Source organism: Amblyomma mixtum, chromosome 1, assembly GCF_055824585.1.
Source record: "Amblyomma mixtum isolate Tamu chromosome 1, ASM5582458v1, whole genome shotgun sequence".
Taxonomy (NCBI): Eukaryota; Metazoa; Arthropoda; class Arachnida; order Ixodida; family Ixodidae; genus Amblyomma; species Amblyomma mixtum.
Window position 1 is genome coordinate 28,402,664 of NC_143012.1, and position 25,008 is coordinate 28,427,671.

Genomic DNA, 25,008 nt, shown 5'->3' on the forward strand with positions numbered 1-25,008 from the left:
GCGCTGGTCAAATATTTAGAGGAATCCTCCAAGGTGGAGTAGATTTCTAATAAGGGAGTAATTACTCATTGACATCATCATCATCATCATCATTTATTTGACCCTTAAAGGCCCCTGGGGGGGTATTACATAAGGGGGGGAGGGGAGTAGTACATTCAACATGACTCACATTGGTGGGGAAAAAAAGAATTAAAAAAAAGAACAAACAAGAAACACACACACAACAAGTTTTCATGCACCGTTCTAGAAGAAAAGTGTGGCAGAAATGTGAACCGAAAGAAGGTGTCAAGATCAGTGTTAATCCGAGAGTAGTCGGCCTTAATGTAGTCACGTATCTGTTTAGTTTCACGACCGGAGTGCCTATGATTGATTATGATTGGTAATTGCATCAACTTGTGATCACTGAAGTCATCCAAGTATGTAATATCGCCTATGGAATCAAGAATGCTACTAAAAATTAGGTCTAGAGTGTTTTAGCCACGTGTTGGATGGTTAACAATTTGAGACAGGTTAAGGTCCAAAGTCAAATTTAGAAAATCTTGGGATGTGCTGCTAGCGGTCGATAAATTAGACCAATCAATATCTGGAAAGTTGAAGTCGCCGAAAAGGTATAGGTGATCGCATAGATATTTCAATATAGCGGCATCAATGCTAAGGCGTAACTTCTCAACAAAGCCGTGACTCTGATCGGGGGGTCGGTAGCAGGCACCAATAAGTATCTTTGTCGATGACAAGACGAAGGTAGTCCAGACAATTTCAAGGGGGAGAATGTGTTTAGACTACGAATTACCTGATGGTTTTCTTGATGTCAATCAAAACGCCTCCGCCTTTTCTTTCTGAGCGGTCTTGACGATATATACAGAAAGTATTTCTGTCAGGCAGAACTTCACTGCTGTTTATATCAGGGTGTAGCCAGGTTTCAGTTAGTATGATATCAGTGTTGTTGTCATCGATGAAAGAACATAACTGATCACGCTTCGGAAGCAAGCTACGAATATAAGCGAATGTAACTGATAAACTCGGCACCGATGCGCTTCTTGCAGCGCCTGTATGCGTGTGAGGACCTGATTTCCGAGCTAGCTAGCTGCAAAAGATTACGGAATCTGTTTCACTATCGTATCTGTAGGTCCTGTCATCCATTCGCATTTTGTCAACAGATAACCTGAACTTTTTGTCATTTGCTTTGGCGTACTGTATTTCGGCAGTGCTATTCCGAAATAAGCGCTCTTCTAACTCCGAAAGCCTATTTTTAGAAATTGTATAAAGTCTTAGGTGAAAAATTCTCATAAGGTAAAATTATAAGGTACTGTTATGGGAATATTGAAGGTAATGGTCAATTTTTCCGATGCGTAGAAATATCTTTTAACGTTTTTCCATCGCTCGCATCGACCATATATTCACTGTTATAGTGAAATATTACAATATATGAAATAACTGCGTTCATAAACTTGAAAAATTGCCTTTGTCTGGAATTGTTGGGTATGTAGGACGCGAAAACCCTGGTAGATGAATGCGACATAGTTTTATTAACGAATACTACCGCCGAAACGCTTACTTTCGCAGCGTACTTTCCGTTTTCTTATCCAGCCTCTCATTCTGCGCAGGCACCACCGTGTTCCTAATACTTGGCGGTTCATCGTACACGTAATAGTACTCGTACTCGTCGCTCGCAGACGGCGGGTTGACGTGACGGACCACAATTTGCTCCAACAAAGATTTCTTCCCGCTATTCGCAGCGCAACGTGCATCTTTACACTCCGAATTATGCGTCTTCATGTTAATACTGGACTTGAAGAGGTCAATGTTCACCGGCGACAAGGCGTTTCGTTCGGCCTCTCCGTATCCGATCGCCGCTCTCTTGCCTGGTGGTCTACTCGTGTTCTGATCGGCTTCACCGTGCTTTTCTGTGGGACCGACTAGGAAGCCGGTTTGCTTCTTAGGGCCCTGCCGTCGTTCTACGTCGTCACGTTCACGCTGGCGCGAAGCTTCCGGGCTGGCTAAGCCTAAGATGATTTCGAGGTACGTCGTCGACTCCGTAGTCGCCATCTTGCGTGCATTATTTCTAGCGTCTCCTGGCTTTGACTCCGCTGCTTCGTGGAAGATGGCCGGCTTGCGTTCCAAGCTGCTTCCTTTTCTGGCGGCGGTAGTTCTTCGGCCACCGCGGCGGACGTTGGGGGCCGGCTCGTGGGAATCGCGAAAAGGGTAAGGGAAAGCGGTGCTGTTACGAGCGCGGTACCGAAGCGACCGGCGTACCGTCGTTGAGGTGAGCGGGGCGCGCGTCCAAACGAAGTCGTAGTCGTCGTGCAGGTGGTAGTGCGTGCTCCTCTGGCGTTGTACGTCGTTGGACGCGGGTTCGGCGGCGACGCGCTTCTTTAGCTCGCAGCTGCTGCCGTTGCATTCGCCAGATGGCGCTGCCAACGCCGCTGCGGCGCACATGAGTATGAAAGCCAGTGAGTTGTTCCCTCGCTGTGTGTCGTACTGCGGGCATCGAGCAGACCATGCAGGTGGGAACCTACTGGCGTTCGACGACGTCAATGACGCCATCAGTGCAGTCGTAAACCTAGTGTATTGAGTTGGAGTAGTGCGCGTGGTAGCAGAGCCGTACTTGCGCAAGGACGACGAGAAGGGATACCCTGTGTTCGTCTTTGGCTTCGTCTGACTGGATTTCGTTGCAACGATTGTGTAACGGGGTTTCAGGCTCTCAGCGGCGATTGTCGCGTTTGCCACCTTAGAGTCGTTGCCGAATGTGTGGAACGCTATGCGCAGACTCAAGTGCCAGCTTTCGTTGGATGAACCCTGAACGCACTGCGTTGGCTTGGGCGCCCTCATATCTGGAGCATTCTGCGACGCGTCCTCTGCGCTCCCGCACTTCGTCAGCGGGGTTAAGAAAGTCGACCTTCTTTTGAGGGCCGCTTCGCTAGTTTCTGTCGTGCTCCTGGTCGAGTGTGTTCTTCGCATGGTTTCAAACCAGGCGTAAGGTGCGATGTGAGTGATGTTCTCTGGTGGAAAGCTGCCCGACCCTCGAGCTAGCAAGGTACGGCGGGTGCTACCGGCAGGCGCGCGGTATAAGCAGTCGGTAGACCCGTGGTCCTCGCACTCCCAAAACGTCTCCTCCTTGTAGACGATTTCCGGAAGCCACAGCTTCCGGCAGCCCTTGGCACGCGCCGGAAGTTCCTCGCCCGGAAGTTTGACGAAAACACGGACGGGACACTTGGTTCCTCCTGGTCGTCCCGCTGCACTGGCCATCGCAGTCTGAAGGCGGGCTTCGGGCAGACGCATTCTGCACGGAAGTAAGGCGCAGAACTGCATATAATGCAATGTTCTTTCTCATATCGTATGCACTGAATCGTTTAACACACTCCCAAAATCTGCATACTTGGAAATAATTTGAGCGCAGTATACGCTAAGCACTAAGAGACATCGAGAGTACGCTGGCAGTAGTTTCGTTGAGTGATCCGTTCGGTGGAACACTGCTCTGGTCATAATTTACGTGTGACCGGCACAAAACCATGCACAAATTTTTCTTGTCGTCCAGGCCCACGCCGTAGTTCTCCCTTCACGCGGCGACGAGGAGTTAAATGTCCCATGCATAAAAGTGCAACAAATTTAGCTCCTGGACTTTACCTATCACAGGGTTTCTAAGCATTGAATATTTTTCATGCACACAACTTGACTAGTATAGCCTTACTAGTGAAGCATCATTGACGTTTGTCAATGTGCAAATCATGCAAGATGCCACATTCTATCCAGTGTTATGTTTCGCTCTTTGCGTCCTATTATGAGCCACCCAGATATGAATTTTCCTCCAACTCATGTAACGCCCCTTAAGTAAATGAGATAAATGGAATGAACCGAAAGCTACGTCTTTTGGATAGTGACAAACCTGGCTTCGGCGAAAGTCCCAACCGTCATAACTTTTTCAGCGCTCGCGGTCTTCGGTAGCCTTGTGACGTCCACCGCACCAGGTGTCGCCTTCAAGCCCGAGCTGTCATTCCGGGCACACGAAATGGGTGTCTTCGTTTTCGCAGCTGCACTTGAACTCGACGGCGACGGAACCGTGGTGTCATTACCACCGCAGCGACAACCCTTCTCATATATCCTTTCCACCTGCACAGATTTTGACAGCGATGCCCGGATCACCTCCCTGATCAAACTCCCGTTTGCGTCGGCTTCCCCAGCCGTCCCGTGGGAATGCGGCACCAGGAACACCACCGTGCTAAAGGTCTCGTTCGTCAGAAGTTCGGTGCAGTTGCAAGTCCTGCCTGTGATTCTGACGAAGGGCTCGGCGGTGTTGGCGCGCAATTTAGAGTCGTCTTGTCGCGCCGCTGCGCGAAAGGGGGCCAAGTCGACGTTGCTACGCTTCAGCTTTGCGGGAGGTCGCGTCGACTCCATGACCAGATCGGCTGGTGGTGTCTCGCGCGGTTCCATGAGGTTCTTCCAGCGACGCAGGACCACCTGCTCTCGCCTGTCCTGCACGGTAAAAAAAAACCTCCTGAAGTGAGGACGATTCCAGTAAACTTAACGGCTGAATGGTCGATTGGCTGCCGTTAAATTTAGAAACGAAAGCACTGCCATGTTTAACCAACTATCGGACTTAGACGAGCCAAGCTCGTCATAATAATCTGGCTGTGATTTCCGGCCGATGACGAGTCTAGCTCGTCGCATGTTTTCTGGCACTCTGTGTCCGGTTTAAGGCAAGACGGGGTCGTTCAAAGCATTTACTTGGTTTTCCAACAGATGGCACTCCGGTACCGAATGACTTTCCAGGTACCACTTTCCAAAAAAACATGAAGTGCCCTAACGGGCACATTATAGGGCACGTTGCCACTGCTGTCGCTAAACATAAACAAGAAAGGTTACCGCCCGAACGAGAGCTTCAGAGTCGCCTGCTTTCTCTGATCACACCTCTGCTTAGTATAGCAATGCAGCGTACGATGGAAGGAAGTTGCAGGTGGCTAAAGAAAGGCTATGCGCCCTTGTTTAAAGGGTCTCATCGGTTTATATTTAATTAAGCGCGCCTCAGCTGCTACCCGCAAATAGCGTCTGGAGCAAGAGAAAAGACGAGCCTGCTGACCGGGCCAACATTTCCGTGGTCATGCTCGGTGGGGAAAGTGATCGACCCGGTTCTGACGGTCATGTCCTGGCCAAAGCGTCCCCGGTGAGTCCAGGCCTTGGCACTGCCGCCGTTGTTGTCGTAGGCACTGGTTCCGGTCGAGTCTTGTTGGTCGGTGGCATCGCCTTTCTGCTTATCGTCCAGCACAGTGCTGTCGTACTGCCACGGCGACCGCTGGTCCCACTGAGAAGCCTTGCGGTTAAGCCTCTGGGACAGGACCACGCCCAAGGACGGAATAGACAGGTCGACGCGCAGGTCTTTCTTGACCACGTGGTGCTGGCGAGGGAGCAGACGCGTGACACGGTGGTGAGTTTGAAAATGTTTTACAGCGCGACAGCTGTTACAGCCACGCTTCCTATTTATGCGGTGTGGGTGAGGTTGGCGTAACACATCACACGCGTCACGATGATTGGTGATATTGGAGTGACGTCACACATGGCATCATGACAACGCGTCACGCCAATTTGTCAGAATGGACTGACGTTATTCGTGATGCCGCGACAACGCACTACGCCAGACAGACTACCAGTCCGTGATTTGTCCGAAAATCATGACGTCGCTCGTGACATCACGAGATATTCAAGACCTTGCCAGTGGCGCTACTGCAGCTGCAGAAACTCGACATCCTATAACTCCTATACAGTATTATAAACGCTCCGAGTGGTGTCTCCGTTTCTTACCGTCAAAACTGTCGCTGAAGTTCGCATCACCACAAGGATAAACGCCCGGTGTTCTTCAAAAACGTTTTGAGATAAACACTGAGAACGCCGAGCAATAGCCGTCAGATCTGGCGTGGTATGAGTACTGACTGTCATACCATACCAGTACCAGTACTAACTCATAACTTTAGGAAGTACAGAAGAGAGAACTGCTCACGCACTAATGAAATGATAGATTAATGATCACGCCTCCGAGTTCGACTCACCGGAAAGGGTTTTGAACCTGCTACATTGTGTTGAGAAGCGAAGGTGCAGTCTTGCAACTATCGCCTTTGCGAGCGCTATTATTCGCGAGGATGGTGCGCGCCTAAAGATAGCATTGAACAAATAACTCGCGAACGCGCAGGGAGTGAATAATAAATAACACGCTTGACCGCGCAGGCGAACGAGACAAGACTCACCGGATCGGCTCTTGCTCGAAGCACGCAGGCAATCAAGCCCGCTAGAAGGAGCAAGATATTTGCCAGCCTGCACCGTGCCGCCATATTAACCAGCCCCAGTTAGATCTGAAACAAGGACACCAAGTACGTTTAAATGGAACTTCCCGGGCTAATTTGTTTATACTTAAACTGCGCGAATACGGACGTAGAGTAGCGACCTTTGCAATAAGCGCACCCTGGGCGTCGCCAGTTTGCTTGCTGGACTGTTGTGTCCATCTAGCGATAGCACGGCTGAAAGCGGTGGCGGAAAGCGGTGGCGTAACCGGTTTGGAACAGTCCAGAGAAGAGGTGTTTCGATACTTGCGTGTGCACGATAGAAAGGACGTGTCTTCCACGCACACTTCGTCCATTCAGTGCATTCCATGACCTTCGAGCATGGACTGCTTGACGTGCACTGTTTTTTCACAAAGCTGAATCCATGTTGAATAGTGCAAGGGAGTGGTCACAGGGTACAACGGATATCAGTGCGCATACTAGAGAGTCCGATAGTCCCGAGGCATTCTGCGCGAACGTGGTGATTATCATTACCGATTGTCCCTCCTCGCTGAAAAATCTGACCTATAAAATGCTTCCTTAGCTCACATCAACTATTTATCAATGGCCTTAAAAAATCTATGCAATGTACCAAGCATTAGAAATTCCCGCGGTGATATTTAGTGTTCAGCGGCACCTATTGGCAGCCATGCAAACTAAAATTTGTCCAGATTTTTATCCGCTTGGCCACTGGGCCGCAACTTACGATCCACAACTAAGCGCACTCCTATCTCCAAGCAGCCACACATTGAACATATCTTTGTAAACACAATTGTCTCCAAATAAAATTCAGTCGATAATCACCGTTTCATGTGTCTGTTTCTTTCCTCGTCCTGCTCTATTTACGATGATCCTTATGCTAAATTTTCACTCGACCAGTTTTCCCTTCAACTGAACATACCTGCCTGACCATACCGAGTGGTGCAATGTGCCTGCGGCGTCGCATCGCCGTGGCGACGGCGGCGGCCTGGCCAGGCCTCCGCTACCGGGTCTGGCGTCGACCACGCCGAGCTGGCGGCGACCGGCCCCTTGCAGCGTCGATGATGATGATGCAGCGTCGGGCCCCCTTGCCTCTTCCTTGTCGTCGTCTATGTGGTCGTACTGTACCCGGTAAACACGTTGCCGACATTGTTTCAGTCTGCCCAGTTGAAAGGAGTAGTATGTACTACATTTGCTTCGTTGTGATTCGAGTGAATGTTTTCTAGGCCCGGTGAAAAAGCTTCAAATAAAATGGAAGGCAGCAGCGCCAGCTATGGCAAGAGAACTGACAGCTGACAACGTAGAGTGACAGATACAGAGCAGAGAGGGTCAGAGTATCCACTCGTATGCTGAACGTTTACAGTGTTCGAATCTCGATATAACCAGGAAACTCAAGAACGAAGCGACATACATGTATATGTGTATGCCTTTTACTTGCCAGGAAGAGGCCAGTAACAACAATTACAGGCAGCTTCCTGGAGAACACTAGCAGCTGCGAGCCAAAATCCAACAGCGGTGACGTCGTGCCCACTGCGCAGATCGCTGAGGATAGACCAGATCGCCATCCCCTTCCTGTCAGCGATCACGGTGTCCATAACAGCCCACACGTCATCGTCAACGCCACAAGTTTGAAGGAAGTGGCGGGAAAAGATATTCTATTATTAACTTCGTTTATCAGCAATAAATTCTTATTTTCTTGACAAACTGCCGACAACATAGCCACAAAAGCCAAAGAATCGAATTTCACTAAGAAGAAAATGTTGATGATGATGGATTTCAATAGCGCAAGGCTAGCTGGGCTAAGGAGTGCCACGGCACAATGACGTTTAGCTCTACACACCTCTGCCCAGCCATGGGAGAAAATGGAGGGACATGACGGCTCTCGCTGACTGTCATAACTACGCCGTAGCTTAATTCATATTTAAATTAATTAAGTTCTAAAGTGACGCCAACTGTAACGTGGGATTAAGTGACGCCGCCTTTTTCTCCAGATGAGACTTCTAATGCTGTCGTATTAAAAAGTGAGTACAAAACAGTGTATTGGAGGGACGACGAAGGTAAACGAAGCTGGAATTGCTGCCAGGAAAGACGGACCGAAAAAGAAGAACGCACGAGCCGTTCCACACGCGCATCCCGAAAGCTGAGATCGACAGCTTTGGGGAGCCTCCGAATTGGGATCAAGACAAAGCAGCCGCAAGGAGTGAGCCAGCGTCGGGCTCATCGTCTGAAGTGGAGCTCAGGACACAACAAGCTCGAATAACGAGAAAGGTACGCTTAAACCGCTTCTGGGAGGGGGCGACGTGGTAGGCCTTGTGGCACCCGAGACAGCAGTCATATTTTAGTGCGGCAGCACTTCTAGGCGTATTTTTTTTTATCTCGGGCATAATACCCCCTTTGCCAAAAGTAACCGAGCAACAGGTTTTTGCTTCTCAACCGTAAAATGGAGCCTTTACGGCACCCCTAAAGACCGAAGGGTGTCAGAACCTGAGGGCAAGGGCTCACCTTACTTTACACAGATTCATAGCTTAAGGGCTGCCATAAGTGCTTCTCTACGCGGCTAAGAAAATAAACCACATGTGCTCGGTTACGGTAATGACTGCACGTCCCTGAAGCCTGCTTTGTGGCAGGCGATCCACCTGCCCGCTGGGTTGTGGGCAACCTGCCAGGCGTGTGCGCTGAGTGGCCTTCACGTGGCTGAAGGGTACACCTGGGTTATAAACTTCAAGGTATATTCCTTCAGGGTGAAGGCCTTTACGTCAAATGCCTTTAGGGTTAATGCCTTCCGGGTAAAGGCATTTAGGTCAAATGCTTTGGTGAAGGCCTTCAAGGTAAATTCCTTCAGGGTGAAGGCCTTTAGGCATTTAGGCTAAATGTCTTCAGGGTAAAGGCCTTTAGGTCAAATGCAATAGCACGTAAGTACCTTAAGTGGCCACTGCAACTAGCGCTATTTGCACGATATTGCGCTCTTAGCCACGCTAAAACGTCTGCTACTTTTTGTTGGCAGTACCGGAACCAAAGCTTGGACACCATCATTTACGAGTATACCTTGTTGGCGAAATAACTAAGACTGATATTAAAAGGAAATGCCAGGAGGAATCGCAAATGACCTGTGACATGTAACGACCTCACATGCCCTAAGACTTGCATGCAGACTCTCTGTACTGTGGGAGGCTTTGCGGTCGTTTCTAGTGATTAAGACTATCGGAGTAATGGTGAACGGCCAACATGGATAGCCAGCTTGGTTGATCAATCATGCCAGTTCACGAAGCTTCCGGTTAATTTCCTGGATATTTCTCTTGCGTATGTCCGACGGTTGCCTCTGGGTGTTCCTCTAAATGTAAACGTGAGCTCGGACCGCTTGATTCCGTACAGAATGATATTTGTTTACCAGAGCTTGTGGAGCTGGTGAGACAGGCTCGGTGAGCTGAGGGTAAATCTTCCTCGAAGTCTGTATGCCCGGGGACCTGACACTCAAGGATGGGTGGCAACGTCACGATTTGTCTTTTCCATTAATTTTCAGGGCACTAAGCACAGAGTCGTGGGATACCTGTTCACCGACACCCCAACAGAATGACGTCATTTGGGAACGCGTCCAGTCAGCGGCCGCCTTTGAGCCAATTACCCCAGCAGAACGTTCTTCGGCCGCCGGTGCAGGCTCGACCCTGGCCAGCCTTTCCGGTCAGTGATTTTCAATTCTCCGTTTAGGTGAGGTTCTGTGCCGAGACTGACAAGCTGCCTACAGGTATTAATGTTCATCACAGTAGAGAAATGGCATTTCACAAGTGAAAGAAAAAAAAAGCATAGACGTGACTGCGAAACAGTTTCCCGGTTGGTGAGGTGCTTCTTCTGAATAGATGAGTAGGAAGTAGCGGCCAACCGTGCATACTCTTCCCTTTGTCCATGTCTTTTTCATATAATGATGCGTTAGCATGAGAAATTTCAGTGCAAGCAGAAATGGTGATGGTAGGTGCAACCTACCCACCGGGCTACGAATGAACTTGATACACTACCTGGTATATAACGAACCTCATTATGACACCTCGGATATAGCGAACGTTATTGTGTAAACCACGTATAAAACGAATTTTTGTGTGTAACCTTGGATATAATTTCATGTCTGGACCTCAGGTGTGTGTTGATCTTAGTGTGTTGATCTCGGATATAACGAACTTGAGAGAGTCGCCCTCGGATATAACGAACGCCTGGCTGGCTGATAACGCAATCAAACGATTCACAGAGGATCGCTTCAGAGTTTACTGTCTCAAGGTACCCATGTGGGCTAGTTGGTGTACATCAGACATAACTTCACCAGCGAAAGAACGAGACACGAGAAGAACAACACAGGACAACGCTTGTCCTGTTGTTCTTCTCGTGTCTCGTTCTTTCGCTGGTGAAGTTATGTCCGAGTTTACTCTCTCTTCCGTTGTATATCAACTAAAAAAATTCTAGGGGCACTTTGCTCTCACTAAAGTGCGAGGAGGCGAAAGCCATTTCCGCCTCTGTTGGTGCCTCTCTTACTGCTGTGATGACGTCATATGTGACATCACGTGTAAGCGCAGTAGGTTTCCGGTTACGACATACTACGCCATTGGATGACGTCATCAGTTTATGTTAATTATTTTTATTATTTTTTAAATTCAACTAATTTTGCGCTACAACATGCTGCGCAATGTATATGACGTATTCAGTTTTTATTGTTTTATCAAGTATTTTGGTTAATTTCAGCCTGAAATTTCAGCCTGACTACGCCCACTGCAGGGCAAAGGCCTCTCCCATGTCTGTCCAATTAACCCTGTCCTTCGCCAGGCGCGGCCACCATATTCCCGCAAATTTCTTAATTTCAATAATTCATTACGTGTTACGACATACTACGCCATGTTGATGACGTCATCACTTTGAATGACAGCTAGGGTGGGACAACAACTGCAGACGCACACGCCGGCGAGTCATGAGCCTATGAGGCTTTCGGTTTAATAGGCCGTCCTCGTCAACTTTTCGAGCGACTAATCCGCCTCCTTCGCCCTTTCCTATACGACGTCCAGGTGCCCGCACCCAAGAGGCGCGTTAACGTCGCGCCCATCGCGACCACCCCGGCCCTGGGCGCCGCCGCTGTGGGTCCAGGGACGCAGATGTCCCCGCTAGTGCTGCGTCGGATGTCGCTGGCGCCGTCGACGCAGCGCGGAGGATCCGTCGCTGCGCCGGGCGCTGCCCCGGTGCTCCTTAACGTAACAATGCCAAGGCCCTCGACGCCCGTCGCCGCTGCCGCCAAGAACCAGAGCATGTCCGTCCCCACCGCAGCGCAGCAATCCGGAAGGCAAGCTCTCTACTTCCGGTTTACACTACTTCACGAAGCATCATCCCTCTCTGGCTTTGTATGGTCGCTCGCCAGTGAACTTTGATCTCCGTCACGTTCTACCTTTACTTGTGAAGCCATTACCGTGGTGGAGCGCCCTTCGAAATCGTTATTAACGGCGTTAAGGTTCCGCGAACACAAAGGCACGATGTTGGTCAAATGTTTTAGGGGAATCCCCCAAGGTGGAGTAGATTTGTAATAAGGGAGTAATTACTCATTGGCATCCACCCGAGCGCAGCCATACGGCTACAAAGGAAAGAGAAACTTCGTAGTTAAAGTAAAGTTCGTCCTGGTCCGGGGTTCGAACCCAGGACCACCGCTACACCGGAGCAGTCGCTCTACCAATTGAGCTAACCAGGACGGCAAGCTTATGATAGAGCGAGAGCGAATTGATCAATAACTCGAAGTGGGAACAGTGTTGGTCAAATGTTTTAGGGGAATCCCCCAAGGTGGAGTAGATTTGTAATAAGGGAGTAATTACTCCCTTATTATTATGACTGTTTTAATGCGATAGGATTTCGGTTGTCTTGCAAAAAAAGAGCTTTTCAGCAAATAAATTCTGTGATTGGTCGAGAGGGTCGGGATGTCATGCTTGCCAGATTTGAAAATCTGGGGTCTAGAATGTACGAGTACTTTCCTATAGACTATCATATGGGATAATATACTAACCCGATTCACTCTTCCACCTTAATCCACTCATTTATTCCCAACGAATCCACCTTAATAACCCACTAATACTAATATTTCACCCGCTAATTCCTACTAATCGATCATAATTAATTTTCTGGATTGGGCCTACTTCGGAAATTTGAGGGCTCTTTGGAATATTTGAGATTGAGCCAACTCCCAAATCTACCGCATTTTCTTCTTTAAAAATGTGTTAACAAAACTGTCTGTTTATATGAGCGAAACGACATATCTGATGTTTGTGGCAATTAATTCATCAGCCTATAGAATCAAAAAACGAAAATGATTCATATTTTCTTCCAACGGGTGGTGCAGCTAACGTGTATATTGTGAAACTGATAGTGCATGTGTTACTGTGTGATTTGTGAGCGTTATCGAGGGATAGCTTACAATGCGACTAATCACTTTGTAAGTTAAGACTAGCACATTGTAATAAACGCGAGTTGTTAGGGGCTGAATATTTAGCAGTCGATATGCAAATGCGATTGAATCATCAAAAGAAAAAAGAGATTGGCACGCATTGCCATGTTTTGAACCATTTGAACTTTAGTCGATTCAGTCAGTTGGGATGAGTCTGCACATAATTTAGGAAGTGGACTAAATTTAACTTTAGAAACATCCTAGCCCGTGCAGGAAATTACATGTCGTATTTGCTCGCGTATTGCCCGCATGCAAAATATGGACTTTCACAGCGGAAAAGAGAACTCCGTCCGTATACCACCCCCTCGCATGCTTACGACTATGGACGTTTACAACTGCGGAAACAATGTTCTCTTCGCTGTCAGCACAAGTTTATTTTGAGATGCTCCCTGCAAGTGCCCGCAATCTCCATCGTCATCGACACACCATTGTGCCGATGTATTATTGAAGCCTGGTCGATCCCTTCATGGTAATAGTCGCGGATACAACTCAAGAACGGAGCGGCTTTTCCCCGTCAAAGGACCCCCTTCAAGCCAATGGCGTCGGCGAGTTCTCATGAGCCTGCTAGCGTAACAATGCAGGAAGTGGCGGATGTAAGGGGATAGTGCCCTGCCTCCATGGTTGCGGATATTCGCCCCCTCCATTGTCATAACCGCTCCCTCCATTGTCCCGCTAGCAGGTTCATGAGAGTCGGCCGACGCCATTGGCTGGACAGGGGGTCCTTTTTACGGGGAGAAGCCGCTTCGTTCTTTAGTTGTATCCGACTATAGAAAGTTTGATGTTAACAAGATAGTTTTGACAGCTAGCGATGGATCAGAAAGCAACAAAATCTTTGACAGCGATGACGATGCTGAGGAAAACGGCTGTGAAATTGATGATAGGCTGTGGTCGTTGGATGTTTTCCGCAGAAAGGCCTCTGTGCGCGCCAAGTCTTCGAAGGCCAACCGCCGTGCATCGAGGCTACCTCCGCCGGAAAAAATGCCCGTCTCCATGGAGGGGCCCACGGTCGCCGATGACGTCCTCCTGGCCGAGGAGTCTCGGAAACCAATGTCCAAGTGAGCGCCCGTGATGTCATTGTCCCCAGTTAGATTTCTGTATTCGGGAGTCATCTTTTTAGCCAAACATCGTTCTTGGCTCCCATCAGCGACGCGGACATCCAGGAAATCTTCTGAGCTATATTTCGATAAGACACAGATGATTTGCACAACGAAAAAAACAAACAAATTTGGGCGATCGTCCTGGTTACGCGTAGTGAACGGCGGTTATCGTAAGGTGAGCGCGAATGTTGGTTATCAGATCATGTATTCTTGTGACCAACGAGTGCGACTTTTCACACCTTGTGACTAGGCAGTCATGAAACCTGGTCGTGAAAACCTAAAGCTGGGCCAACGCCATCTCGTGCCAGGCAAATCAACCGATTCTGGCAAATTTGAGCCCTCTTGCTGTTCATTTCTCTCTCTCTACCATTAGCTAAGATTCTCGCCTGCTCCGCACTTAACATGAGAGGATGAGGGCCGCCCATAAAAAGCGGCTTGGCAGGAGAAATAAGCGAACAGCTAGCGCTATGACGTAAGTCACCGATCCCCATAAGTGGCGCCACATCGCGGCGAGTTAAAGAACTCGGGAGTTAATTTTGATACGATTGCGAATTGAGCGGGGGGAATTGCATTGAAATAAGTTCTAGAAGCGCTATTTTGGGCAGTTTCGTCTACGTCCACGGCGGGAGAAATGCCAAAAGGCCAGTTTGAGGGGATACGGTCTACAGCAAGGGCCATACCCACAGGGGGAAAAAAAATTTCCCCAGCAAACCTTACCAAGGCCGAATTTTCAACAAAAAAAGACGGTTCTTTTCAGTAATATATTTTCGGTACATCGTTCTTCCGGTTTCAGTGCACTCCGATGACCGCGTGTCTCCTAGCTGGTCGCTCACATGTTCGCTCGGTACTCCATCCAGGGCACCGGTGAGGAACGAACCCGAGACCCTGTGGGAGCGGTGGTGGCCCTTCGCCTTCGCCGTGGCGCCGCCCCAGCTCGACGACAAGGTCACGCAAGAGAAGTACGCCGTCCGTCTCCTGTCGGCGCATTACGCGCTGATTGGTCATGATGGAGTGACGTCATGCATGGCGCTAGCAACCCACCGCCTATTGGTTCCATCGGAGTGACGTTACACATGACGTCATAAAAACGCAATACGTTGATTGGCCCAAGTAGAGTGACGTCATGAGGCAATCGCTACAGCTTGACCGAGGCGCCAATGTGACAGCAGCGGCATAGTAGCACGTGAGCTGGTGTACCTCAGTCTCGCACCACCCTCAGCTGTCATTGAAATTCGCATTGCCACGAGGGTTAACATCCGGTCAGTTATTTGCAGTCTTTGATACTGGCCTACGACAACGGATGCGAGTTCCTTCAAAACAAGTAAAGTCTGTTACTCTTCAGTTTGATTTGATAAACGACGAATAATCGTTTACTAAATGCCGGGCATTTACAGGGATAACCTTATCACTTTCGCGATGTCCGGTGTTGCCTCAATAGGATTCTGTGATATCCAGGGAGGCATGGAGGAAGATAGCGCCTCATGGACTTCTATGGAAGCGCATGCTGTAAGGCACATAGGCATTCTTTTATGCGCTCACAATACGTTAATGCCCATTAAGCACTTTCCTTCCTCCTAGAGGCCCTAAAAATGCTATGCGTTTAGAATGCCCTTGGGGCATATGCCAAAGAGACAGCGGGAAAACGGATGACTGTAGAAGCACCGATTAAATGAGCTTGTAAGCTCTGTGTTAGACTTTCAACAGTTCTTCTCGTGGTCAAAAATTGGCAGTGGCGGCCCCGGCACGCTAGCTATGCGCCGCTACTGCGTATGCGCAACTGGCGAGCGCGGTGGCGACACCTCTGAGTCACACGCGCAGCGACGGCGCGCCAGCTATGCGCCGTGTGACGTCACTGCTCCTCGCGCATGCGCAGTATGGCCTTTCGTCAGCTCCGCGTAAAGGCTCGGCGACTCGCGTAGTGTTGCTTTCGCAACAAAAAAGAGGAACTATAACGTCAAAGTGTTAACCTCGATACTGGCTGCAGCCAAGACTTCTTCAGCGTCCACTTCGTTGGTATATATTACTGTAATTACGAGCTAAACGCCATTATAAAGTTCACAAACACTGTATAACGCCGCTATTACCAATTTTAAGTTGTTGCGACCGGAAACAAAAAATTCAGTGGGGCGCTTTGTTGGCCTAAAGTGCGGAGAGGCGGAAGCCTTAAGTGCGGTGGTGCTGCTTGTGTCACTGATGTGTGGTTAAGATCTTAAGCATCGCCTCTAAGAGTGGAACGCGACAGCGTCTTGCATCGCTGCCAGGGAGTCCACAGAACGCCATTGCCTCTACGCCTTGCTCGTCTGTGAATTGGTTTTTGAGGAAAGGGAATGTATCTGTCTCTCATATCTCGGTGGACACCTGAACCTCGCCTTAACGGGAAGGGAAGAAGATGGAAGTGAACGAAGACACCGTATTTACTAGACGCGCCTTTGTTCATTCCAAACCATCGAGCTGGTATGGCGGAGTGGTAGCGTGCCCGTCTCGCACCCCGGAGACCGGGGTTCGATTCCCCAACTCGACCAATTTCGAGCTCGGTTTTATTTATTTATCTGGTCTGACTAGAAAGGTTAATTAGGATACTTGGTTAATTACGCAATTAATTAACCTCAGTTCCACTTAGTTGGAGCATCACCATACCGTCCCTTTAATTGGTTGCAAGGTTACTAGCCAAAGTACAATTGGCCCGTTTGAAATCCGCGCACTGTGACGTGACGACCATTTCGACCAATTTAAAAGCGTGACATTTATGTCGACAAGTCCTGCGTACAACGATGAGGCATTAAAGGCTTCCGCCTTAAAAAAAAAGGTCACTCGCTTCGGTATCTCTCATGCTGCCGACGAGACAATATAGCAAAATTATAACTGCGAAAATCAGAACACATGTACTAACCATGGCAGCGAAAACTTGATCCTCCTGCGTTTCTCTAATTCGCTCCTTTCTTGCTCGCAGCATCCGACGTCGTCGCGAGCGGATAAGAAGGCTACGGAAGTACGACGAAGGCCGTGACTTCGAGCAGTGAGGACAATTCATTGTTGCTTGTAATTGCACGGATGTAAGGTATCGATATTTTTTTTCATATCCCCGTTACCCGAAAACTAACGGATCTCAGAGTCCAAGCTACACCGCGCCTTTCAATGCTCACTTGAAAAACGGCGATCACGGAGTCCTCGATGTATATCGTCACAAGTTTGAGTCTGCTGGCGGGAAAATTTCTAAATGCAATTTGCTCAGCAACTGATGCGCCTTCTTTTGTCTGAAAAATATAAAAAAAATTCAGGGGGCACTTTGGCTCTCTAAAGTGCTGCACGGCGAAAGCGTTTCCTGGCCACTGTTTTTTTTTTACTTTATTTTTCATATTTTGTTTTTTTTTGCTCCTTTTCTTAATTTTATTGCTTTTTTATTTTTATTCCCACATCTTTTTTATTTTGTTTTTATTTTTGTTTTTCTTATTTTTATTTTTTTCTTGACTTTACTCCTTTTATTTTATTTATGAAGCCCATGCATTCACTAGATGCGCCTTTATTCATGCTGGAACCTTGAGCCTTTAAGCAGTGACGCCGAAAGGCGGACAAATCTGCCGACGCGTCTGTCGACACGGCTGCCGACGCGTCTGTCGACACTTCTGTCGACACTTCTGCCGACGCGTCTGTCGACACTTCTGTTGACACTTCTGCCGACGCGTCTGTCGACACTCCTGCCGACGCGTCTGTTGACACGGCTGCCGACGCGTCTGATAACGACAGTATGAGGCATTAAAGGATTTCGCCTTAAAAATGATAGACGATTACGATAGCCGGTAATTAGAAATTAGAACACAGCTATTCACGGCTGGCAGGTGGCGTGATAGGCTGCTAGCCACCCCCTGGGAAGTTCCCGTGGCAGCCACCTCCCAGGTGGCGTTCCGCTCTACTACTTGGACAACCGGTTGCGCCGACGCCGTCGGTTACGACGCGGGAGCCAGGAACGGGCGAGCTGTGCTGGAAAACACGCAGCCAGAAAGAGAAAGAGAATGGGTTTTTACCAATAACAAAATGGGACGGAGATGTCCCGGGTGTATCCTTAGGATGTTCTTGAAATTGCTTTTATCTATATCGGGCATTGGGACCGCGCTCACTGCGTCGCCGTGCAGGTTCACCGACTCGTACCAGGGAGACTCGAGCCAGGGCAGCATCGGCGCCGACGACCAGGCGGAAACGCCGGCGGGCCACTACTCCAAGGCGCACCCCTACTACAAGAAGCTGCGCCTGCCCACCGGACGCCGGGTGGACATCACCAGGCGGAACTACTTCCTCAGGTATAGCAGCCAAAAAAAAGAAAATACAATGAACGAGAGTGGAAACTTTAGTGCTATATAGTGCACTATGCCTCAAAACACGCAAAAGCTCCCCCGAGACGTGCATTCACGTTCGTGATGTCGCCGGGGTCACGCAGCCGGCTGTGGCTCGTGACCATAAACCCAATGGGCTCTGGACATCCCCAGGACGTCCACAGGACGTTCAAGGGAGTTTCAGTGCCCATTGGTAAAGCGGCTCGGCAGTATGGACTGATGTTCACACTGGCAAGCGCGAGCCGCGTGTCACCATCCCGAAGAACATCGTTTCTAACGAGAATAATCGGGATTTATGCATCGAGAAATAAGAAGCAAGACTTGAGACTTCCGAGTCGCCGCTTTTTGGTTCAGCGGCATTGTGTCGCTCAGACGCGCAGCTAAAAAATCGAGAAGCTTGCGACTGGAGCAGCGGGATTAATGTTTAAATTGATTTCTCTCTGACCCTTAATTTCTGTCTACGTCTGCAGAAAATGGCGAGACAGGAAGGTGAAGACTACGTACCACGTCTTCGCCGTCCTCGCCGGCCTCTTTCTCATGGTCTCCTTGGTCATGTACGCCTACAAGGAAAACTTGCGTGAGTGACGCCGCTCCTGCGTCGTATTAGTGACGTCACGGAGGTATTAAGTGACGTCACGGGCGCCATTTTGTTGTACAGCGTGTAGCTTCAGTAGTGCATGCAGGCCGGAAGCTAGTAGCAATAAGACGATTAGACATGTGTGCGGCCTTCTGCCGTGCTCCGTACAATAGACAAAATGGATGACACTGTGACTACTCCCTATACAACCGTTATGCACTGTGGAACTTCTCAAAACTGCCCCGAAGGAAATAGATTTGATTCGGATAACAGATTTTCTAATGACACTCAGACTCTTTCAGTGCAAATTGCGAAAAGTCATTTTCTAAGCACGTATAAGCCCTTAGAAACTTCTCAAAACTTCCCCGAAGCAAATAGATTTGATTCGGATAAAAGATGTTTCTAATGGCGCTCAGACTCTTTCAGTGCAAATTGCGAAAAGTCATTTTCTAAGCACATATAGGCTAATTCTTGGGTATTTCTTCGTTTCCTGTTTCATTTATACGTGAATTCACTCCTGTACGCCTGATAACCTGTGACTGCAGCCTGGCTTTACAACATCATCAGCAAACGTGAGTTCAAATCAAGTTTGTTTTCAGAATGAGCGCATATTAGTGCTAGTTTGCCAAAAGTAACCGAGCAATGGGATTTCCTTCTCTGCCGTGTGGTTTTGGCTTAGAGAAAAGGAAATCCGTTTCTTGCACTAGCTCTTTTCATGTATAACCAACAGACCCAAATTCACCCCTTAGAGTACGCGCGTACACGCCGTTTCCTCCCCTATCGTCCAAGACTTCCGCGCCGTTCCTAAAATATATCACTAACTCGCCCTTTTAGCCATCCTATACGTACAGCTGCAACGGAAAAAGATTAGCACAAGTTACTCATGACCGGAGCGGAAAAATTGCGAGACGCGGCGCTATTGTAGCCGTATGCGCAGATAGCATAGAGTAATATAGAAGTAAAGAGCGGACACTCCCGTAGGCCCCAGCGGCCGACTTTTGTGCACAGCGCACCTAGCGGACCCGGGGAAACGCACTGGCCTCAGAGATGATAGGCCTAAACAGGAATCTTGGAGGCTCTACTGTCAAAACCTGGTGGTGGGCATCTGCCCTTGACGCAGCTTTGTTGCCTCTTTGGAAGTGCTTAGGAAGAGCCGCCGCCGCCGCCTTTAAGGCCGACAGCTGCAGCTTCTTGTTGGACAGTTCACGGGGTGGAAGAAACAACCGTCGCAGCACCACAGCAGTACACAAAACGGACGTGCCCACGAAGCTTGCAGACGCCGCAAAAAAATACAGCCGCTCACACCGTCGGTCCGTCGCACACTGCCGCCTGGGCGTGCTTGCCCGTTGGCTTGACGCACTTAAAAGACGCCGCTGTTGCTGACGTAACTGCGACCGTAGGCGCGCAGCGCACGTCACTGCAAGCCAAGATATGCCAAGACCATACTCTTTTTCTTTTTTTATTTGCACGTTCAGTGCCATCTGGCGGAAACGGGGAAGCGCCGAACTCGGCCGCGAAAGGGCCCGAGTGTCCGCTCTTTACTTTTATGTTACTCTATGCAGATAGCGAGAATGCCTGGCACATTCCACTTTCCAAAGTGGGGGCGGCCGACAGAAAGCAGCCCATCCGAAAGCAGGCACTGCCGCACATTACTTTTGGCAGTGCATCCCCAGCACATTTTTAAAGGAAAACGGTGATAAATATAACGTTGCTTGCCACGCTAGCGCAAAAAATAAATAAAACGAGATTATGTGCTTAGCCGCCTTAGCACATGGTTTGGCTGATAAGACATTTGCAGGCGTTCGTTTAAGATGTTGCATTTCTGATGGGCGAATGTCTAGGTGGGCGGCTTTCTGCCGGCCACCCCCGCTTTAGGAAATGGAATGTTCCTGGCACTCTCGCTATCGGTGCACTCGGCAACAATAGCGCCGCGTGTCGCGATTTTTTCGCTCCGATCATGATTCACTTGTGCCATTCTTCTTCCGTTGCAGCTGTACATGCTGTATAAATAAATACCATGGAAACTGCATTTCAAGAAGTATAGGATAACACAGGGGTAGCACGGATTCGCCTGCAGCTTTTTAATATATTGCAGCTGGTTTAAGGGAGTGGATGTTCATTCACATTCACCAAAGCGCAAGCATGCAGCTACAAAGGAAAGCTGTACAGCTTTAGCATCAGTAGTTCGTAGTCGAAGAAAAATTCTTCCTTGATGCTGGGATCGAACCCGGGACCACCGCCTATCCGGGGCAGTCGCTCTACCAACTAAGCTAGCCAGGGCGGCTTGCGGATGATAGGGCGAGACGAACTGATCCACAACTCGGTAGTGGGAATGGTCTTAGTCCAATGTTTGGGGAGAATCCCTTAAGGGGGTGTAGTTTCGAAATAATGGAGTAATTACTCATTAACATCCATCCAAGCGCAGCCATACGGCTACAAAGGAAAGGAACTTAGCTGACTCACCCCAAGGTGATGTAGCTTAGTGCACTGCACGGGCTCGGGCCAGCCCGAAAGCCCGGCCCGGCCCGCGGGCCGGCCCGGCCGGGTCGGGCCGGGACATGATTTGTTTTGCCGGGCCTGGGCCGGGCCAGGGCCTGAAGTTGCGGGCCCGGGCCGGGCTCGGGCTTAAAGCTGCGTGCCCGAGCCGTACAGAAACGGCTGGTGTTCGCGACTTTTCATTCACTATTGCGGAGTGAAGTGCACAACTGCGGCATTGAAGCAGCGACATGGATGAGCTATGAGTTATAGTACGCGCCGAGAAGAAACTAAGCTTCATTCATTGACTTATTTATTTCTTTATATCCACGCCGAGGTGCAGTAAGAGTAAAATTCAACCGGCGCTAATTGGTCATTGATGGTTCGTGATCCCAAAACATACCGATACATTTTTAGAAATGCATTCGGGAAGAACATATTAGTTTAGGACGCTTATAGTCTTCGAACACATACCGTGAAATACTCCAGCCTTTTAGCTTGTCGTTTCTGCTGAAAGGCGACCAGGTCGGCTATAAGCTCAACATGTGAGATCGTGTCCTACTGCTTGCTAGGCAGCTTTAATATTTATACTTCGCGGGCGGCAGAATATAACTGATTAAAATCATGGGGAAACGCAAAGTAGACTACTACGCGCGTATGCAGCCATTTTTAGTTAGCTCTCGGAACTTCCGAGCTTATCCTTGCCCACATACACGAGATCACTCTCGAAAAGAAGGGCCTGGCGAGCACTACTCTTAATCACGTCCTTCTGGGTTAAAAAGAACCAACTTTCTGGTAGCCAAACTGCGGCTTCAGAACTTTTGTCGGCCAGTTCCTTATCGGTGTAGTAGCAGTCTACTTGCTCAGAGTGAGCAGCATACCTCAAGCGTTACTGTGAAACGGGCCGGGTCGGGCCCGGGCTGGGCTTCACTCCGGGATTCACGGATCGGGCCGGGCTCGCTAGAACGATAATTTAGCGGGCCCGGGCCGGGCCCCGGCTTGAAGCCGCGGGCCTGGGCCGGGCTCGGGCTTGAGGTCTCGGGCCCGGGCCGGGCTCGGGCCTCAGATTGAGGCCCGTGCAGTGCTCTAATGTAGCTTTCCAAATTTACAGCCGCCTTTGGTGGTTCCCTTAAACTTTGTACTACCCAAGAGGACTATAGTCACGTAATTGGTCATTGGGCGCAACTGTCTTGGACCAGATGGAAGGTTTGTCGTCTTTCCGCCCATTACCGCGATGTCGCGTACACGATTTGCCAATCAGGAACGAGAGTGCCGCAGAGACTTGCTCGATCTGCAAGAACGCGTTAGGTCTGTTGTACGTCACCGCGCCAAGTAATGAGAAAATGTCGCACCGCCTTTCTCTCTCTCTTTTTATTTTTCATATTGCGCGTGTCTGTGCCCACAGTCCGCGAAGTGGCTCAGGGCACGCCGGAGGGGAAGCGTCGCAGCACTCCAGTGCATCAGCTACAGGCTCACTGGAGGGCCGGTAAGCACGAAGCGCGTCGCAGCTGGCGCAAACAGATGGGAACTTGCATGAAATACCGAAATGCATGCTATAGCTCTGTTACTGTGCCGCTTAGAGTAACGCAATGGAATACGAAGACGGAAAAAGAGCTAAGCCTACCGGCTTAGCGCATTACTAAGCAAAAGCCGTTATAGCTTTGAAATTAGACATTAAGCCCTGCATTTGGCCGTGGAAAATACATCGTCGGCAGTAAAAGAAAGCCTAGTCGTGCAATGCGAATCAGCGAAATCTTATCGGGCCTCTCTTCACATCCCACCCTCTTCACCCTCCCAGGGATCTATGAATGTACAGCATAGAGAATGACCTTCTTCGTATATGGGAATTAACTCTTTACGTTATCACGTCGTACCCTTAAGGTGGCGGTTAAGCGTTCCCTCCAATTTCTGGCCTCAGGGTGTTTCTAATTGTATCCCAATAATAATATAAGAATACACCCAAACAGCATAGGTAATCGGCCCATGGTATCACTCTGATCCTTCGTAGATCCAGCCTTTGCCAATACGTTTACAATATTGCGACAATTACATTGCTGCTTGGGAAGCGATAAATACTCCACACTATATTTTAGGGGGAGTAAAACCACTATTACTACGAGACACGGTAAAATAATAGAGAACACCATACTATAGATGCTAGAACACATCCACGACGTGACAGCTGCTGGGAAGGATTCAATACGCGTCTGCGAAACGCAAATGGAGAGAGCCCACTTTGCGGTGGTGGTAATCCGAGGCTGCATTGTTGGTTGAACGTGCAGCGACGCGAGCGGCGGGCGGCGGCGACGACGACTCCGTCACCGAGACGTCCGACACCACCTCCGAGGGTACCGTGACACCAGGAGGCGCCTTCGGCGCCGACGACGACATGCGCAGGAGGCTGGTCTGAAGAGCCTCGAACGAAGGCCGTGCCGGCGCGGAGCTCGGCTGTCTTGCGTATAGACTATACACGCCCTGCCAGCATTATAGGACCTGCGGCACCACGTTTGTTTCGAAACGTAAATGCTACAGCGTCTCAGAGATGCACGGTAAAAATACTTCTCTCGTAAAACGTTTTGAAGACGTACTCTTCTTTTCTTCGTATAAACGCAGAGCAGTAATATATGTTACTCCCCAGCATGAACTTTGCATTTAGCTATATAGTATAGAATACTGAAATTAGAGCCGCGCATGAGGCGGAATGACAGCACATTGTGCAACTTCGCCTTACATGCAACATCTCGTCACAAGCATAATGGAGCAAATGCGTCTCTGACAAGCTTACATTCATTGGAAGAAAGGTTCATGCACTCCTCCTCTCTTCTTTAACACCGTCATCCTCGCCAAACATAAAGACAGGTTAACACGGGAAATTAGAGGCATTTCATATTCACGATGGAGTGGCGGGTGCATCAGCGATCCCTCTATCGCTCTCAATGATAGTGTTCTTATCCGGAAAAGACATCTGTGTCACGCGCATGTGCCACGGCGTTGATGTGTGTGTCATGTCACCGTCATGTATGATCAGTAGCTTTAGTTGTCTTCCTTTAGTTTTGGTGTTTTCCTGGATAGGAAAGCATTTAAACGAACGTTTTCTTCCTATAAAAATCAGTTGCGAGTCAGCGCTTGTGTTGTGTCTTTCTTCGTTCGTCTCGTTTTCCCGCGGTGTATTCACAATGAATCAATACCAACCCGCCCAAACCGCAGCCTTAATTTTCATTATGGTCACTAACTACCAATGAATATGGAAGATTATGTGCAATAAAGCAGTATGTGATAGCGTGGAACAGTTGGTTCATTAGGGTCACTATCAATTAATATGGACGATCATGTGTAATTATTAAATAGTATGTGGTGGCGGAAGGGTACGCCAGGTAACCCCCAAACGACCGGATCATACTCTCGAGTTGAACTTAACTGTCCCTCAAGGTCTTTGAACCCGCTTCGGTTACTGCAGAGATATAATATGCCGCAGATGGCTGGAACTTTTACTTCGAGCTATTTGCGACATGCCCGGTAGGGCTATGGGTAAGTCACGTATGCCAAATGAACACAGTTTTATGCGAAGCATACTACTTTAGCTACCACTTCAGCCCTTCACCGTGGTTATGCGCCTCCAAATCACGTGATACATGACGTCACACTACGTGACACGATGACGTCACGACAGTAGAGAAACGGGGGCCCACCTCGCGCCGTCGCTGTGGTTGTGCACCTCCAAATCACGTGATACATGACGTCACACTACGTGACACGATGACGTCATGACAGTGGAGAAACGGGGGCC

The 25,008-nt window shown here is 49.2% G+C and overlaps 2 protein-coding genes across 3 annotated transcripts; one reads left to right on the top strand and one right to left on the bottom strand.

Moving 5' to 3' along the window:
* Positions 1-1,508: 1,508 nt before the first annotated feature.
* LOC149365867 (uncharacterized) lies at positions 1,509-18,766 on the bottom strand. 2 transcript variants are annotated; one of them, XM_089546906.1, is made up of 6 exons: positions 18,674-18,766; positions 7,207-7,406; positions 6,234-6,338; positions 5,075-5,389; positions 3,884-4,470; positions 1,509-3,280 (listed from the first exon to the last, which is right to left on the bottom strand). In XM_089546906.1, exons 3-6 carry the CDS (start codon positions 6,315-6,317, stop codon positions 1,552-1,554), a joined length of 2,715 nt encoding a protein of 904 aa, XP_089403032.1. In that variant the 5' UTR covers positions 6,318-6,338; positions 7,207-7,406; positions 18,674-18,766; the 3' UTR covers positions 1,509-1,551. The 2 variants fall into 2 exon arrangements, with proteins under 2 accessions (XP_089403032.1, XP_089403037.1); XM_089546911.1 differs by lacking the exons at positions 6,234-6,338; positions 7,207-7,406; positions 18,674-18,766 and having other exon boundaries at positions 3,884-4,465; positions 5,075-5,215.
* On the top strand, positions 10,239-24,220 carry LOC149365868 (uncharacterized). Its single transcript, XM_089569351.1, has 10 exons — positions 10,239-10,247; positions 11,327-11,598; positions 13,653-13,799; positions 14,699-14,800; positions 16,792-16,857; positions 17,972-18,136; positions 18,640-18,746; positions 19,292-19,318; positions 22,627-22,707; positions 23,504-24,220. Exons 1-10 carry the CDS (start codon positions 10,239-10,241, stop codon positions 23,629-23,631), a joined length of 1,104 nt encoding a protein of 367 aa, XP_089425477.1. The 3' UTR covers positions 23,632-24,220.
* Positions 24,221-25,008: the final 788 nt, after the last annotated feature.